Below are 16,537 nucleotides of genomic sequence, written 5' to 3' on the forward strand. Positions count from 1 at the left end.
ATGTTCCACTTCCGTTAGATACATTTCCTGCACAAATGCTATATCTATTTTTTTCTTTTTTCAGTAAATTTAGTAGCCTCTTCCTTTTAATTTGGTTATGTATTCCATTAATGTTTATAGTCATATAATTCAACGTGGCCATCTTATATCCTGTTTACACCTCATTTCCGCTTCCTCACCACCACCATCCCCCTTTTCCCCATTTTCATCTCTCAGTTTTCCCTTTTTAAACTCAATGTATGACAACACATTTAAATCATAAAATATTCCAACAACTCCCACATCCAATATTCCCTTAACCCCAAATATCTCACCCCCTCTCTGAGTTGCCCCTTATCCCTTGCCGGGCAACCACAACTCCCCTTTCCATTTGGATTACAAACCTGCGCGCAAGCGTCAACTGATTTCGCAGTGACGGTTATTCTCTCCCACCCCAAACCCCCTCAGAAAACTTTTTTTTCCCCCTTACTTCCTTTCTTCCCTTCTTTAGTTTTTTACATATACATTGTTTTTACATCTTTATATATATTTTAATCGCCGTTCTTCATTCTTGTTATATCTCTTCATCTCTCCTTCTGTCCTGCAACCGTTCTGCAAATTCTTGTGCTTCTTCCGGATCCGAGAACAGTCTGTTTTGCTCCCCGGGTATAAATATTTTAAGCACAGCTGGATGTCTTAACATGAATTTATAACCTTTTTTCCATAGGATCAATTTTGCTGTATTAAACTCCTTCCTCTTCTTTCACTCCCTCTCCTGCCACTTCCTCCTCCTCCAGCTGAGAGCCCTGGTGTCGTGCATCCCTCAGCTAGTCGCGCCGTGGTTGCCCGCTCCTCGGCTGAGCCCCCCCTCCCATTGGTGTTTTCCTTCTCCTTTTTGCGCACTACGCACTTTTGTTTGGCTCATTGAGCCATTTTTGCAGTCCAGCAGTTGGGGGGTTGCAACTCAGCGGGGCCGTCACCAACCTTGGAGATTGGGCGCTCTTCTCCACCACGGCTCCCTATTCCTTCATGTAGGTAAGGCCTTCTCCTTTCTTTTCCGGTGTTTTTTCTTCTTTTTTTCCCCCCGTTGTTTTTACTTTTTCCTTCTTAGGTGCCATTTTCTTTCTCTTCTCTACAACTTTATCTTTTACTTATATTTTGTATTCATTGAACTTTGTTTTTTCTTAACTTTTTTTCTTCTTTTCTGGAGAGGGCTGGTTTTACCCTACCGGCCACTACTCCATCACGTGACCCCTTCTCTTGTCCTTCTCTCTAAGAATCATTCGAACACCATGGATGGAAGGGTCCAGGTGGAGTACGAAAGGGAGACTGAGTGACCTTTGGTTTGGTGCCAGCACATCGACCTCTCCCTCAGTGACAGCAAGACCAAGGAGCAAGTTGTAGACTTCCAAAGCAGAGGCAGAGCTCACTCCCCAGTCCTGAGGTGAGGACAGTTGATAGCATTAAAATCCTGGGGGTAAACATCTCCAGTGACCTCTCCTGGTCCAACCATGTCAATGCAACGTGCCTCAACTCCCTCAGAACCCCAAGGATATTTGATTCAATCATCTGTGTCTCTTAATGACGTTTAAAGATGCACCACTGAAAGTATCCTGTCAGGGTGCATTACTGTGTGGGACAGGAAATGCTCCGCCCAAGACCACAAGAAACTGCAGTGGGTTGTGAACATGACTCAGAACATCACGCATCCCCCTCCCCTATTCCTCCCTCCATGGACGCTGTCTATAACTCCTGCTGATTTGGATAAAGAGCCAAGCTAGTAAAAGACTTAGTCCTCCATGGCCACACTCTCTTCACCACTTTCCATCAGGAAGATGATTCACAAGAATGAGATCATGCACAGGCAGTTTCTTCCCACTGTTATCAGACTCCTGATTAAACCCTACACAAGGAAAATCTTAGTCTCCTGTGGATGCCGAAAAGACCCACTGAGCTCCTCCAACATTTCAGTGTGTTTACTACAATCACAGAGTCTGCAGACTTTCATGTTTCACTCTGGATTTTGTTTGCATGCACTTTGATAAGGTCTCACATGGGGTTTGTCAAAAAGGTTGAGTTGCCTGCATATTGGCCTTCATAAATCAAAGTATTGAGTGCAGGAGCTGGGATGTTTTGGAAAAGTTGTACAAGACATCGAAGAGGCCAAGTTTGGAGAATAGTATTCAGGTTTGGTCACCCAACTACAGGAAGGACATCAGTAAGATAGAAAGAGTGCAGAGATTTACTAGGATGTTGCCACCCCAACTCACCTCTCCCTATCACTGACCACTGCCCGTCACCGACCTCTCCCCACGACCGACCACTCCATCACCAACCTCTCCCCGTGACCAACCTCTCCCCTGACCGATCTCTGCCCGTCACCAACCTCTCCCGTGACTGACCTCTCCCTTTCACTGACCTCTGCCCATCATCGACCTCTCCCCATGACCGACCACTCCGTCACCCTCTCCCCTGACCGATCTCTGCCCGTCACCGACCTCTCCCGTGACTGACCTCTCCCTTTCACTGACCTCTGCCCATCATCGACCTCTCCATGACCGACCACTCCGTCACCCTCTCCCCTGACCGATCTCTGCCCGTCACCGACCTCTCCCGTGACTGACCTCTCCCTTTCACTGACCTCTGCCCATCATCAACCTCTCCCCATGACTGACCACTCCGTCACCAACCTCTCCCCTGACCGATCTCTGCCCGTCACCGACCTCTCCTGTGACTGACCTCTCCCTGTAACCTAACCTCCCCGTCACCGACCTCTCCCTGTCACCGATCTTGCCATGACCAATCTTTCCCTGTAACTGATCTCGCCAATGACCTATCTCACCTGTGACCGATCTCTACCTGTGACCAATCTCTCCGTGACCGATCTCTCCGTTACTGATCTCTCGCTATCACTGATCCTTCCACATGACCGATCTCCACCGTGACCGACCTCTCCCCGTGATTATCTCTCTATTACTGATCTCTCCCCGCCACTGATCCTTCCACATGACCGATCTCCACCGTGACCGACCTCTCCCCGTGATTATCTCTCTATTACTGATCTCTCCCCGTCACTGATCCTTCCACATGACCGATCTCCACCGTGACCGACCTCTCCCCGTGATTATCACCCCTCATAACTACTTCTGGGCTCCATTTCATTGTGTCTGGCAGATGTGACAATAAACATGAACGCCATCCACATCTCATTTCCAGTTCCCAAGACCAGGTCCTGGTCCACTTGTCCAATAACTGGCTGATGCAAGTCTCTGGGCTGAGTGCTGAGGGAATCAATCACCCACAATATTACCGACCAAGGCAGCAGCTTCCACGACCTCACTGTCTCTGCTTCTTACCGCATTAAAAATGCCACAGCACGTACCTTGTCCAAACAATCCAGCATGATGGAGCGAACATCCTCGCTGTACACACTGGCGTCTACCTCCATCGTACGTGCCCCTTTCACAATCTTCACACACAGGTTCAGCGGATTCTGTGGAGGGAGGACGCCCAGCAAGTCAGTGCGAATGAGGAGGGGAGAAGGGGGTCAGATAAGGGGCAATAAGGGGGAAGGAGAGGGGAGAGACAGAGGGGCAGGAGAGGGGAGATAGAGGGAAGGGAGTGGTGGATAGATGGAAGAGGGGTTGGGAGGTGGTTGTCAGATGGAGGGAGAAGGGGGAAACAGAGGAGGAGATAAAGGGGAAGAGGGGATGGGAAATAGTGGAGGAGGAATAGAGGAGGGGAGGAGAAAGGAAAAATAGAAGGCAAGAGAGGAATGGAGAAGGGAGACAGGTTGTGAAGGGGACAGAAAGGAAAAAGATACAGGGAAGGGGATGTGAGGGAAGTCAGGAGGAGGAGATGGGGAGGGGAGTGGGGAAGAGGGTGGAAAGGGGTTGCATGGCAGGAAGAGGTAGGGAAGGGAGGGAGGGTGGGAATGGGATGGGGAGGGGAAGGTGGGTAGGGGTGAGAAAGGAGTGGGGATGGGAAAGGGTTGGGGGGAGAGAAAGGGGAGGTGGGAGGGAAGATGGTAGAGAGTGGGAGGTGGATGGGTGATGGAAGGGAGGAGGAGGGAGACAAGGGGAGGGTAGGAGAGATGGAGGGAAGGGAGAGGGGAATAGAGTGGAGGGGGAACAGAGGAGGGAGAAGGAAAATGGGGAGGCAAGAGAAAATGTGGAGATGGAGATAAAAGGGAATGGAAGGTAGATAGGAGGGAGAGGGGAGGCAGAAGGAAGGGAGGTGGTGAGGGGAGAGAAATAGGAAGAGAGAGAGGAAAGGGGGGATGTGAGGGGAGATGGGGAGGGGAGGTGGAGACAGGAGGTGGGGAGGGGAACACTCACTGTGGCATCGAAGGTCCGTTTGAGGGTGAACAACTCACACAGCACGCAGCCCACGGCCCAGATGTCAGACTTGAAGTTGTAGCGTTCACCCTGGCACAGCTCAGGAGACATGTAGTATGGGGTGCCCACACACTGCAGAGAGACCACAGGGTGATGGCACAGCAGGCATGGGGTGGGGGGAGGGAGGGGTCAGGTGGGGTGATGGGGTGGGGGGAAGGGAGGGGACAGGTGGGGTGACGGGGAGAGCAAGGATGGAGTGGGGAGGGGAGAGGGGATGGGAGGGGACGTGGTGGATGGGATGAGGGACCATTTGGAGGAGGACACCACACCAGTAAAAATGTACCATGACTGTTGACCTCCCACTGATGCATCCCCAGTGAACCCTGATCATAGAACCCAACAGCACACAAACAGGCCCTTCTGTCCAAGTCCCTGCCAAACCATTTATTCCACCCAGTCCCACTGACTTGCACCCAGTCCATATTCCTCCATACCCCTCCCATCCATGTTCCTGTCCAAATTCCTCTTAAATGTTAAAATCGAACCTGCTTTCACCACTCAGCTGGCAGCTTGTTCCACACCCCAACCACTTTCTGTGTGAAGAAGTTCCCCATCATGTTCCCCCTAAACATTTCCCCTTTCACCCTTAACCCATATCCTCTGGTTTGTATCTCACCTACACTTAATGGAAAAAGCTCATCTACATTTTGTCTGTCACCTTCATAATTTAAAATACTTCTATCAAATCTCCCCTCATTCTTCTACACTCCAAGGAATAAAGTCCTAATCTGTTGAACCTTTCCCTTGAACTCAGTTCTTGAAGTCTGGGCAACATCCTAGTAAATCTCTGCACTCTTTCTATCTTACTGATGTCCTTCCTGTAGTTGGGTGACCAAACCTGAATACTATTCTCCAAACTTGGCCTCTTCGATGTCTTGTACAACTTTTCCAAAACATCCCAGCTCCTGCATTCAATACTTTGATTTATGAAGGCCAATATGCAGGCAACTCAACCTTTTTGACAAACCCCATGTGAGACCTTATCAAAGTGCATGTAAACAAAATCCAGAGTGAAACATGAAAGTCTGCAGACTCTGTGATTGTAGTAAACACCCTGAAATGCTGGAGGAGCTCAGTGGGTCTTTTCGGCATCCACAGGAGACTAAGATAGAATGCCAACATTTCGGGCCTGAGCCTTTCTTCAAGGAATAAGCAAAAATACATAATTATTACTTAAATCAGTAGTTCTCAACCTTTTTCTTCCCACTCACATACCACGTTAAGTATTCCCTATGCCATCAGTGCTCTGTGATTAGTAAGGAATTGCTTAAGGTGGTATGTGGGTGGAAAGAAAAAGTTTGAAAACCACTGTTTTAATTGTACCTAAATGACTCGTTATGTGCACGGTTTCATAACTCCAAAGGAAATGGGACAATGACAAATTTTCTCAAGCAAAATGTTTCAGTAACAATTGGGTCTAGAGCAGTGATTCTCAACCTTCCCTTTCCATTCACACCCCACCTTAAGAAATCCCTTACTAATCACAGAGCACCGATGGCATAGGGATTACTTAAAGTGGGATGTGAGTGGAAGGAAAAAGGTTGAGAACCTCACACAGGGCTCAGGCCCAAAACATCGGTGATATATATTGGTCTCCTATGGACGCTGAAAAGACCAGATAAGTTCCTCCAGCATTTCAGTGTGTTTTTAAGACAAAATCCACTGCCTTCTATAGAACATTGCAGCATAGTAAAGGCCATTCAGCCCACAATGTATCAACCTTTGTATTCCTCCTCAACAATCCAAACCTTGCCTCCCTCAAACCCATGACCCTCTATTTTTCTTACATCCATGAACCTGTGTAAGAGTCTTTTAAATGTCCCTACTGTTCCAGCCTGCACCAACGTCCCCGGCAAGGCATTCCAGACCCCCACAACACTCTCTGGAAAAAACGTACCCGATATCTCCCCTAAACTTTCCTTCCCTCACCTTAAACAAATGTCTTCTGGTATTTGTTGGCTGCTCACCCCGATCTATCCCTCTCACATAGGCCTTTTCACGTTGGCAACATGCTAAATTGGCATGTGAACAACCCGTTTTGAAATACCGGTAGGGCCATTCACAATGGACCAAGAAAAAATGGTTCTGTGCATCCCAACCATAGCGCTAACCCTAAGCTGAACCCAACATCTACCCCTATCCCAAATCCCCCACCTAACCCTTACCCTAAGGTGTGAACAAAAGGTCACCCACTATGCAGTCGTCAAAATGCGCAAGTACTGGAAAGAAAATATGGCCCTGATTCCACTAAGAGCTAGAAACAGACACAGGGTAATGAAAGCATGGGCCATCCAAAATGGCAGTTCATAGTGACACAGAACCTCTGAAAGAGGAGACCTGTGAACACAAGAGGGATGATTTCCTGCTGCCCGCATATTGGCAAACTAACCTGAACCCTAACCCTAGATTTGACACTAGGTCTGCCAGAATATGAGCAAGTTGGCCTGTGAGTTTGTCCTCAGTTTGAACCGTCTGAAGTTCACTGCCCCACTCCCCAAACAACCTACCACCAGTCTCCAACGATAGGTAGTGGTGATTAATAAGGGATTACTTAAGGTGGAATGTGAGTGGAAAGAAGATTGAAATCCATTTATTTCGATTAACACGCACTAGATTTTCCCATGTTCTTTTATAAATTATGTGCGTATTTTGCCACTATCTTTTATACATTATGCACGTGTCTGGTTTATTCCTTTTTTATTCCTGGTTTATTCCTGCGACGGTTTTCCCACAGTCTTCTATTAATTGTTGTGTGTTAATTATGTTTGAGAGCCAATACTTGTGTCCAGACTTGTCTCTCACAGACCTGACACCTTCTCAACACAACAATGACCAGTGCGGGGACCACAGCGTTTTGTCACCCTTACTCACCATCATCAGCCTCATTTCAACTTCACGTATAAAACCGAGGGTAATATTTTGATCCATTTTTTGGGAAAAACAAGTGGGTCCAACAGGTCATCAAATACGGTATGTTATATGTGACACTAGACCTAGATGCCAACCCTGTTGAGTTACATGCCCCACCCCTTTTGTTTATGTAATGCTGTATAAAAAGGCAGACTGATACGAAAAATTGCAGGTTTTGGTCATTCCAGTGCGGACAAGCGATACCAGCACATTGGAGGCTCTTCATAATGGAAACATTGCATGAATTCTGTGTAAAAAAAACTCTTGTTCTCTGCTTTTTGGACTTTTAATTCCCTGCTTCTTTAAGAACCTTCCTCCCACGCATGCATGTCATCAGTGTGTCACTAATGGGACCAGGCGTACTGGGTCGCCTGTTCACACTGGAGCCAATTCCCAGGTCAATTTGGAACCCCCATACCAGGTTGGGAGTGTTCACACTGGCAGATGACCTGGTAAACTGCCCATTAATTACTGGGTTTAGGGGCATCTTGTCAACATCTATTAGGTTACTTCTCATCCTTCCTCGCTCTAAAAAGCCTCAAAAGACACATTTCCCAATTCAGGAAACATCCTGGTAAATCTCCTCTGCATCCTCTCCAGAGCTTCCACACTCTTCCTGTAGTGAGTTGACGAGAACTGAACACAATATCCCCAGTGTAGTCTAATCAGATTTGTAGAGCTGTAACATTATCTCACAGCTCACTCCCCACTAATGAAGCCAGCACACTGTAAGTCTTTTTAACTCCCCTATCAACCTGCATGGCAGAGAGATCTATGGTCCACAGAGATCACATGTATCCGGATTGCCACTTTTCCACTCAACTCTGCATCCTGTCTATATCCTGTTGTAACCTGCGACAACCTTCAGCTCCATCCACAACTTCATATCATCTGCAAACCCACCCCTCCACTTCTTGGACAGGTCATTTATAAAAGTCACCAGACTAAATCCCTGCGAAACTCCATCAAAACCAGTGACCTCCAGGCAGAATACATTCCATCTTCTACTACCCTCTGCTTTTCGCAGGTGAGCCAATTCCGAATCCACACAGCCAACGTTCCATGGATTCCAGCCTCAAAATTTTCTGAATGAGTCCACCATTGGGGACCTTATCAAATGCAAAACTAAAATCCATATACACCACATCCACCACCCTACCTTCATCAACTTTTGTCAGTTCCTCAAAAAACTCCATTCAGCTCATGAGTCATGACCTGCCCCTCACAAAGCTGTGCTATCCTTCAGAAAACTGTTTCTCTGTGCTCATAAATCCTGTCCAGTGCTCAAGAATCCTCTCTAGTAGTTTGCCCACCACTGACATATCAACCTCCTCGAAAAACTCCAGGATTGGTTAAACATGACCTAGCACACAAGAAGCACACATGATCTATCCCATTTCAGTACCTGTCTCTCCAGGACCTATTCCCTGAACCTCTGGCACCACAAATATCTTTGCAAATCCTACCTCAAAGTTTGAAAGAACATTGTATCAGGCCCTGGGGATTTATACACCCTTATTTGCTTCAAGACAGCAAGTATCTCCTCCTCCGTAATCCGTATTGGGCCCATGTCTACTAGTATTCCTCACTTCTACACACTCTGTGACAATCTCCTGAGTAAATACAGATTCAATGACCCACCTGGCCTCAGCCGCCTGCATGGCACCAGGCTACAGATATGGGTGGGGGTCGGAGAATGAGAGTGAGAGAGGGGTCCAGCACTCACAGTCTCAGCCATGGACTGGGGGGAGTTGAGTTGCTTGGCCAATCCATAGTCACCCAGCTTGATGAGGTCTGACTTGGTGAGGAAGATGTTCAGTGTCTTGATGTCCCTGCAGAGGAGAAGCACATTAGTGGGGGAGGAGGGAACACTGGTGGAACGTTACACCCCACCATCACAGCACCCAACACACCTCCCATTACACACCCTTCACACCATCACCCCGTCACACCATCACCCCTGCCACATCATCACCCCGTCACACCATCCCCCCTTCACACCATCATCCCCAGTCACACTATCCCCCTTCACACCATCATCCCATCACACCATCACCCCCCATTCTCACCATCCCCCTTAACACCATCACCCCCAGTCACACCATCACCCAATCACACCATCACCCCCAGTCACACCAACACCCCATCACACCATCCCCCTTCACACCATCACCCTGTCACACCATCCCCGTCACGCTATCCCCCTTCACACCATCACCTCCAGTCACACCAACCCCCTTCACACCAACATCCCATCACACCATCACCCCCCATTCTCACCATCCCCCTTAACACCATCATCCCCAGTCACACCATCACCCCGTCACACCATCACCCCCAGTCACACCAACACCCCGTCACACCATCGCCCTTCACACCATCATCCTGTCACACCATTCCCCATCACACCATCCCCCCTTCACACCATCACCTCCAGTCATACCATCACCCCCGTCACACCATCCCCCCGTCACACCATCCCCCTTGACACCATCCCCCTTGACACCATCACCCCCTTCACACCATCCCCCTTCACACCATCCACGCTTCACACCATCCCCCCTTCACACCATCCTCCCTTCACACCATCACCCTGTCACACCATCCCCGTCACACCATCATCCCCAGTCACAGCATCACCCCATCACCCCGTCACAATCACCCCCAGTCACACCATCACCCCTTCACACCATCATCCCGTCACACCATCAACCCGTCACACCATCACCCCATCACACCATCCCCCTACACAACATCCCCACGTCACACCATGACCCCTTCACACCATCCCCCCAGCACACCATCCCCCCAGCACACCATCATCCCGTCACACCATCACCCCCTTCACACCATCACCCCCTTCACACCATCATCCCGTTACACCATCACCCAGTCACACCATCCCTCCCTTCACACCAAACCGTCACACCATCCCCGTCACACCATCATCCCGTCACACCATCCCCCTTTCACACCATCCCCGTCACACCATCCCCCTTCACACCATCACCACCTTCACACCATCACCGCTTCACACCATCACCCCGTCACAATCACCCCCAGTCACACCATCACCCCGTCACACCATCCCCTTTCACATCATCACCCCGTCACACCATCCCCGTCACACCATCCCCCTTTCACACCATCATCTCCAGTCACACCATCCCCCTTCACACCATTATCCCATCACACCATCCCCCTTCACACCATCCCCACGTCACACCATGACCCCTTCACACCATCCCCCCAGCACACCATCATCCCGTCACACCATCAACCCCAGTAACACCATCACGCCGTCACACCATCACACTATCCCCCTTCACACCATCCCCCCGTCACACCATCCCCCCGTCACACCATACCCCTTCACACCATACCCCTTCACACCATCACCCCGTCACACCAACACCCCATCACACCATCCCTATCACACCATCCCCCTTCACACCATCGCTTCACACCATCACCCCCCATTCACACCATCCCCCTTCACACCATCACCCCCTTCACACCATCCCCCCTTCACACCATCATCCCGTTACACCATCACCCAGTCACACCATCCCCCCATCACACCACCCCTTCACACCATCCCCCGTCATACCATCATCCCGTCACACCATCCCCCTTCACACCATCATCCCGTCACACCATCACCCCATCCCCCCGTCATACCATCCCCCCGTCATACCATCCCCCCGTCACTCCATCCCCATCACACTATCACCCCCAGTCACACCATCACTCCGTCACACCATCAACCAGTCACACCATCCCCTTCACACCATCCACCCTTCACACTATCCACCCTTCACACCATCCCCATCAGACCATCATCCCGTCACACCATCCACCCATCACAACATCCCCGTCACACTATCCCCCTTGACACCATCACCCCCTTCACACCATCCCCGCTTCACACCATCCTCCATTCACACCATCCCCGTCACACCATCATCCCGTCACACCATCACCCCATCACACCATCCCCCCTTCACACCATCATCCCGTCACACCAACCCCCTTCACACCATCCCCCGTCACACCATCATCCCGTCACACCATCACCCCCAGTCACACCATCACGCCGTCACACCATCACACCATCATCCCCAGTCACACCATCACCCCGTCACACCATCATCCCATCACACCATCACCCCTCATTCTCACCATCCCCCTTAACACCATCACCCCCAGTCACACAATCACCCCGTCACACCATCACCCCGTCACACCATCACCCCCAGTCACACCAACACCCCTTCACACCATCACCCCGTCACACCATCATCCCGTCACACCATCCCCCTTTCACACCATCACCCCTTCACACCATCCCCCCTTCACACCATCCCCCTTCACACCATCCCCCTTCACACCATCACCCCCTTCACACCATCACCCCCTTCACACCATCCCCCCTTCACACCATCCCTCATTCACACCATTCCCCCTTCACACCATCCCCCCATCACACCATCACCCCATCACACGCTCACCCCATCACACCATCCCCCTTCACACCATCCCCACGTCACACCATGACACCTTCACACCATCCCCCAGCACACCATCATCCTGTCACACCATCACCCCCAGTCACACCATCACTCCGTCACACCATCACTCCGTCACACCATCCCCCCGTCACACCATACCCCTTCACACCATCACCCCGTCACACCATCATCCCGTCACACCATCCCCCTTTCACACCATCACCCCGTCACACCATCCCCGTCACACCATCCCCCTTCACACCATCCCCCATCACACCATCCCCCTTCACACCATCCACCCTTCACACCATCACCCCCATTCACACCATCACACCATCACCCCCGTCACACGGTCACCCTGTCTTACGATCCCCGCGTCACACCATCACCCCCAGTCACACCATCCCCCCTTCTCCCCCAGTCACATCATCCCCCTTTCACACCATCACCCCGTCACACAATCATACCACGCTGTAACACTCCCCTCCGTACACCGCACATCACAGCCCAGCACCCTCCCACTGTGGGGACCCTGTGTTAACATAAAATCCCTCATGGTGAGATCATCGTGGTGGGGCGCTCCCTCATGGTAGATCCCTCCCCCTCCTTTGCAGCGGGGCACTCCCTCATGGCTGGGTGCTCCCTCATGAAGGGGAGCTCCCTCGCGACAGGGGCCTTTCCTTGAGGTGCAGTGATCTGACCTGTGTAGGATTCCGTAGCTGTGGATGTGAGCGACAGCAGAGACAATCTGGTACAGGTACCACACCACGGTCTGCAGGGGAGGAGAAGCAGGTCAGTGCAAGGGTCATGGGTCAGAGTGAACATCAGGTCGGGTCAGATGGGTCAGGTCAGGGGTTAAGGTGGTGTCAAGGAGGGGTCAGGCTGGGGGTCAAGACACAGTTGAGGGAGGGGTCAGGCTGGGTATTGGGGAGTCAGATCAGGGGTCAGGCTGACAGCTGACGAATGTCAGTGGAGACGGGAGGGTCATGCTCACCAATGGCTCACTCCCACACCCCCACCCCATGCCCCCACCACGCACCCTCCACCCCATGCCCACCATCTGTGCCCTCATCCCGTGCCCCCAAGCCACCCCATGACCCCCTGCCCTGTGCCCCTTACCTCCTCGGGGAAGAGCTTTCCTCCCTGCTGCAGGATCTTATCGTACAGATTCCCTCCTGTAAACAGTCATCACACAGCATCACCGACCTGGCAGCAGCTCCCCAACACCCCTCCCCGACACCCCCTCCCCAACACCCCTGGAACCAGCACATCGAGGCACAGAAATGCCTGTATTTTCTAAGAAGTCTGACGACATTGGGCATGTCATTGAACTCTAACTTCTAAAGCTGCAGTGGGGAGAGTTAACTGTCTGGTTGCATCACAGCCTGGTTTGGGAATTCAAATGCCCAGCAACGCAGAAGCTGCACAAAGTGGCCAACACAGCCAAGACCATCATGGGATCCATTACATAACATAACAATTACAGCACGGAAACAGGCCATTAGGCCCCTCTAGTCCGCACCGAACCAAACACCCCTCTCTAGTCCCACCTCCCTGCACAATGCCCATAACCCTCCATCTTCTTCTCATCCATAGACCTGTCCAACCTTTTCTTAAATAATACAATTGACTCCGCCGCCACTATTTCTCCCGGAAGCTCATTCCACACGGCTACCACTCTCTGAGTAAAGAAGTTCCCCCTCATGTTACCTCTAAACCTCTGCCCCTTAATTCTTAACTCATGTCCTCTTGTTTTAAACTTTCCTCCTCTTAACGGAAATAGTCTATCCACATCCATTCTGTCTATCCCTTTCATAATCTTAAATACTTCTATCAAATCCCCTCTCAACCTTCTACGCTCCAAAGAATAAAGACCTAATCTGTCCAATTTCTCCCTATACTCTAGATGCTTAAACCCAGGTAACATTCTGGTAAACCTTCTCTGCACTCTCTCCACTCTGTTTATATCCTTCCTATAATTAGGCGACCAGAACTGCACACAGAACTCCAAATGAGGCCGCACCAACGTCTTATACAATCTCAACATCACCTCCCAACTCCTATATTCCATGCAATGATTGATAAAGGCCAGCATACTAAAAGCCTTCTTCACCACCCTATTCACGTGAGTTTCTACCTTCAGGGAATGATGTACCGTCACTCCTAAATCTTTCTGCTCTTCTGTATTCCTCAATGCTCTCCCATTTACCACGTATGTCCTGTTCTGATTCTTCTTACCAAAATGAAGCACCTCACACTTATCAGCATTAAATTCCATCTGCCATTTTTCAGCCCACTTTTCTAAGCAGCCCAAATCCCTCTGCAATCCTTGAAAATCTTCTTCATTATCCTCTATTCCACCTATCTTAGTATCGTCTGCATATTTACTAATCCAATTCACCACCCCATCATCTAGATCATTAATGTATATAACAAACAACAATGGGTCCAATACAGATCCTTGAGGCACACCACTGGTCACCGGACTCCAACCTGACAGACAATTATCCGCTACCACTCTCTGGCCTCTCCCTTTCAGCCAATGTTCAATCCATTTGACTATCTTAAAATTTATACCTAAAGACTGCACCTTCCTAACTAACCTTCCATGTGGTACCTTATCGAAGGCCTTACTGAAGTCCATATAGACAACATCCACTACGCTACCCTCATCCACATTCCTAGTCACCTCTTCAAAAAATTCAATCAGATTGGTCAAACATGACCTTCCTCCCACAAATCCATGTTGAGTGCTCCTGATCAGACCCTGTCTATCCAGATGTTTATAAGTACTATCTCTAAGAATTTTCTCCATTAATTTACCTACCACAGACGTCAAACTTACAGGCCAATAGTTGCCAGGCTTCCTCCTTGAACCCTTTTTAAATAACGGAACCACATGCGCAATGCGCCAATCCTCCGGCACTATCCCCATATCTAATGACATTTGGAAAATTACCGCCAGAGCCTCTGCTATTTCTTCCTTCACTTCTCTCAATGTCCTGGAGAAGGTCCCGTCTGGTCCCGGAGACTTATCCACCTTTATATTCTTCAAAAGCCTTAAAACTACACCTTTTGTAATCTCTATATTCCCCATATTTACCCAATTTGCTTTTTTTATCTCACATCTCCCAATATCCTTCTCCTTAGTGAATACCGAAGAAAAGAAACTGTTCAATATCTCCCCCATTTCTCTAGGCTCCACACACAGTTTTCCGCTCTGATTTTCTAAGGGACCTATTTTGTCTCTAGCTTTCCTCTTAACATTAACATATTTGTAGAACTCTTTTGGATTAGTTTTCACCCTGCTTGCCATAGTTTCCTCGTACCTTCTTTTAGCTTTCCTAATTCCTCTCTTAAGATTCCTCTTACATTCAATGTATCTTTCAAACATCTCCTTAACTCCATGCTTCTTATATCTAATGTACACCTCCCTTTTTCTTCGAACCAAGTTTCCAATATTCCTTGAAAACCACGGCTCTCTCAAACCTTTTGCCCCTCCTTTTAACCTAACAGGAACATAAAGCTTTTGCACTCTCAAAATCTGATCTTTAAAAGACTTCCATCTCTCTACTGCATCCTGCCCATAAAACAAATTGTCCCAATGCACACCCTGCAAGTCCTTTCGCATCTCCTCAAATCTAGCTTTTCCCCAATCAAAAACCTCAACCCTTGGCCCTGACTTCTCTCTTTCCATAATGACATTGAAGCTGATGGCATTATGATCAGTGGACCCGAAGTGCTCGCCAACACTAACCTCCGTCACTTGACCCATCCCATTTGCCAACAGTAGATCTAACACTGCTCCTTCTCTGGTCGGCACCTCTACATATTGTTGTAAAAAACTATCTTGCATACATTTCACAAACTCTAACCCATCCAGTCCTTTCACAGAATGTGTTTCCCAATCTATATGTGGAAAATTAAAATCTCCCATAATTACAACCCTGTGCTTATCACAAATATCTACTATCTCCCTACAGATTTGCTCCTCTAGGTCTCGGTCCCCTCCGGGTGGTCTATAATACACCCCAACAAGTGTAACCTCTCTTTTCCTACTCCTCAGTTCCACCCAAATAGCCTCCGTGGATGTGCCCTCTAATCTGTCCTTCCTAGGCACCGCTGTAATATTTTCCCTGACAAGCAATGCAACCCCACCTCCTCTTGCCCCTCCGACTCTACCACACCTAAAACAACGAAACCCAGGGATATTCAGCTGCCAATCACATCCCTCCTGCAACCATGTCTCACTAATCGCTACCACATCATACTTCCAAGTATCAATCCACACCTTCAGTTCATCCACCTTTTTTACAATACTCCTGGCATTAAAATATATGAATTTCAGAGATTTCTCAATTTTTAATCCCTGCTCATCCACTGAACGCATCCACATGAGACGCTTGGCACTGGACATTTTGGCCCCAACTTCCAACCTGGCCCACTCACCGTCCGCTGGCTGACCCTGTCCCACTATACTGCTGAACCACTGGCATTCCAGAAACTTCCTGTCCCAGGACCCTTCCCCCAGAAACCACTCCCTGGCAAACAAGGGCTTTTGGTAACTTATAAAGATGTATTTATCACATTTATTATAATTTTAATCCCATCTAATGGAGTTTATAAGTGATTATCTGTTTAATCCCAGTATGTGACAATAAATCCCCAAATATTGTTCTCCTTCTCCACAGATGCAGACTGACCCGCTGTTTGATTCTCACATCTGTGTAAACCTCCCAA

At 49.2% G+C, this 16,537-nt stretch overlaps 1 protein-coding gene across 3 annotated transcripts in view; it reads right to left on the reverse strand.

Annotated features, from left to right (window-relative positions):
• The window catches only part of LOC138753194 (serine/threonine-protein kinase Nek9), a 63,230-nt gene that overhangs the window by 42,512 nt on the left and 4,181 nt on the right, over positions 1-16,537 (reverse strand). Inside the window, exons 3-7 of one of the 3 annotated variants that reach the window (XM_069915854.1) lie at positions 12,917-12,972; positions 12,499-12,569; positions 9,013-9,118; positions 4,317-4,448; positions 3,362-3,472 (exon numbers count right to left, since the gene is read on the reverse strand). In XM_069915854.1, coding sequence (XP_069771955.1) covers positions 3,362-3,472; positions 4,317-4,448; positions 9,013-9,118; positions 12,499-12,569; positions 12,917-12,972 — 476 coding nt within the window. The remainder of the gene's footprint in view (positions 1-3,361; positions 3,473-4,316; positions 4,449-9,012; positions 9,119-12,498; positions 12,570-12,916; positions 12,973-16,537) is intronic. The other 2 variants (XM_069915856.1, XM_069915855.1) reach the window with 2 other exon arrangements.

The sequence above is a fragment of the Narcine bancroftii genome, chromosome 2 (genome assembly GCF_036971445.1).
Source record: "Narcine bancroftii isolate sNarBan1 chromosome 2, sNarBan1.hap1, whole genome shotgun sequence".
Taxonomy (NCBI): Eukaryota; Metazoa; Chordata; class Chondrichthyes; order Torpediniformes; family Narcinidae; genus Narcine; species Narcine bancroftii.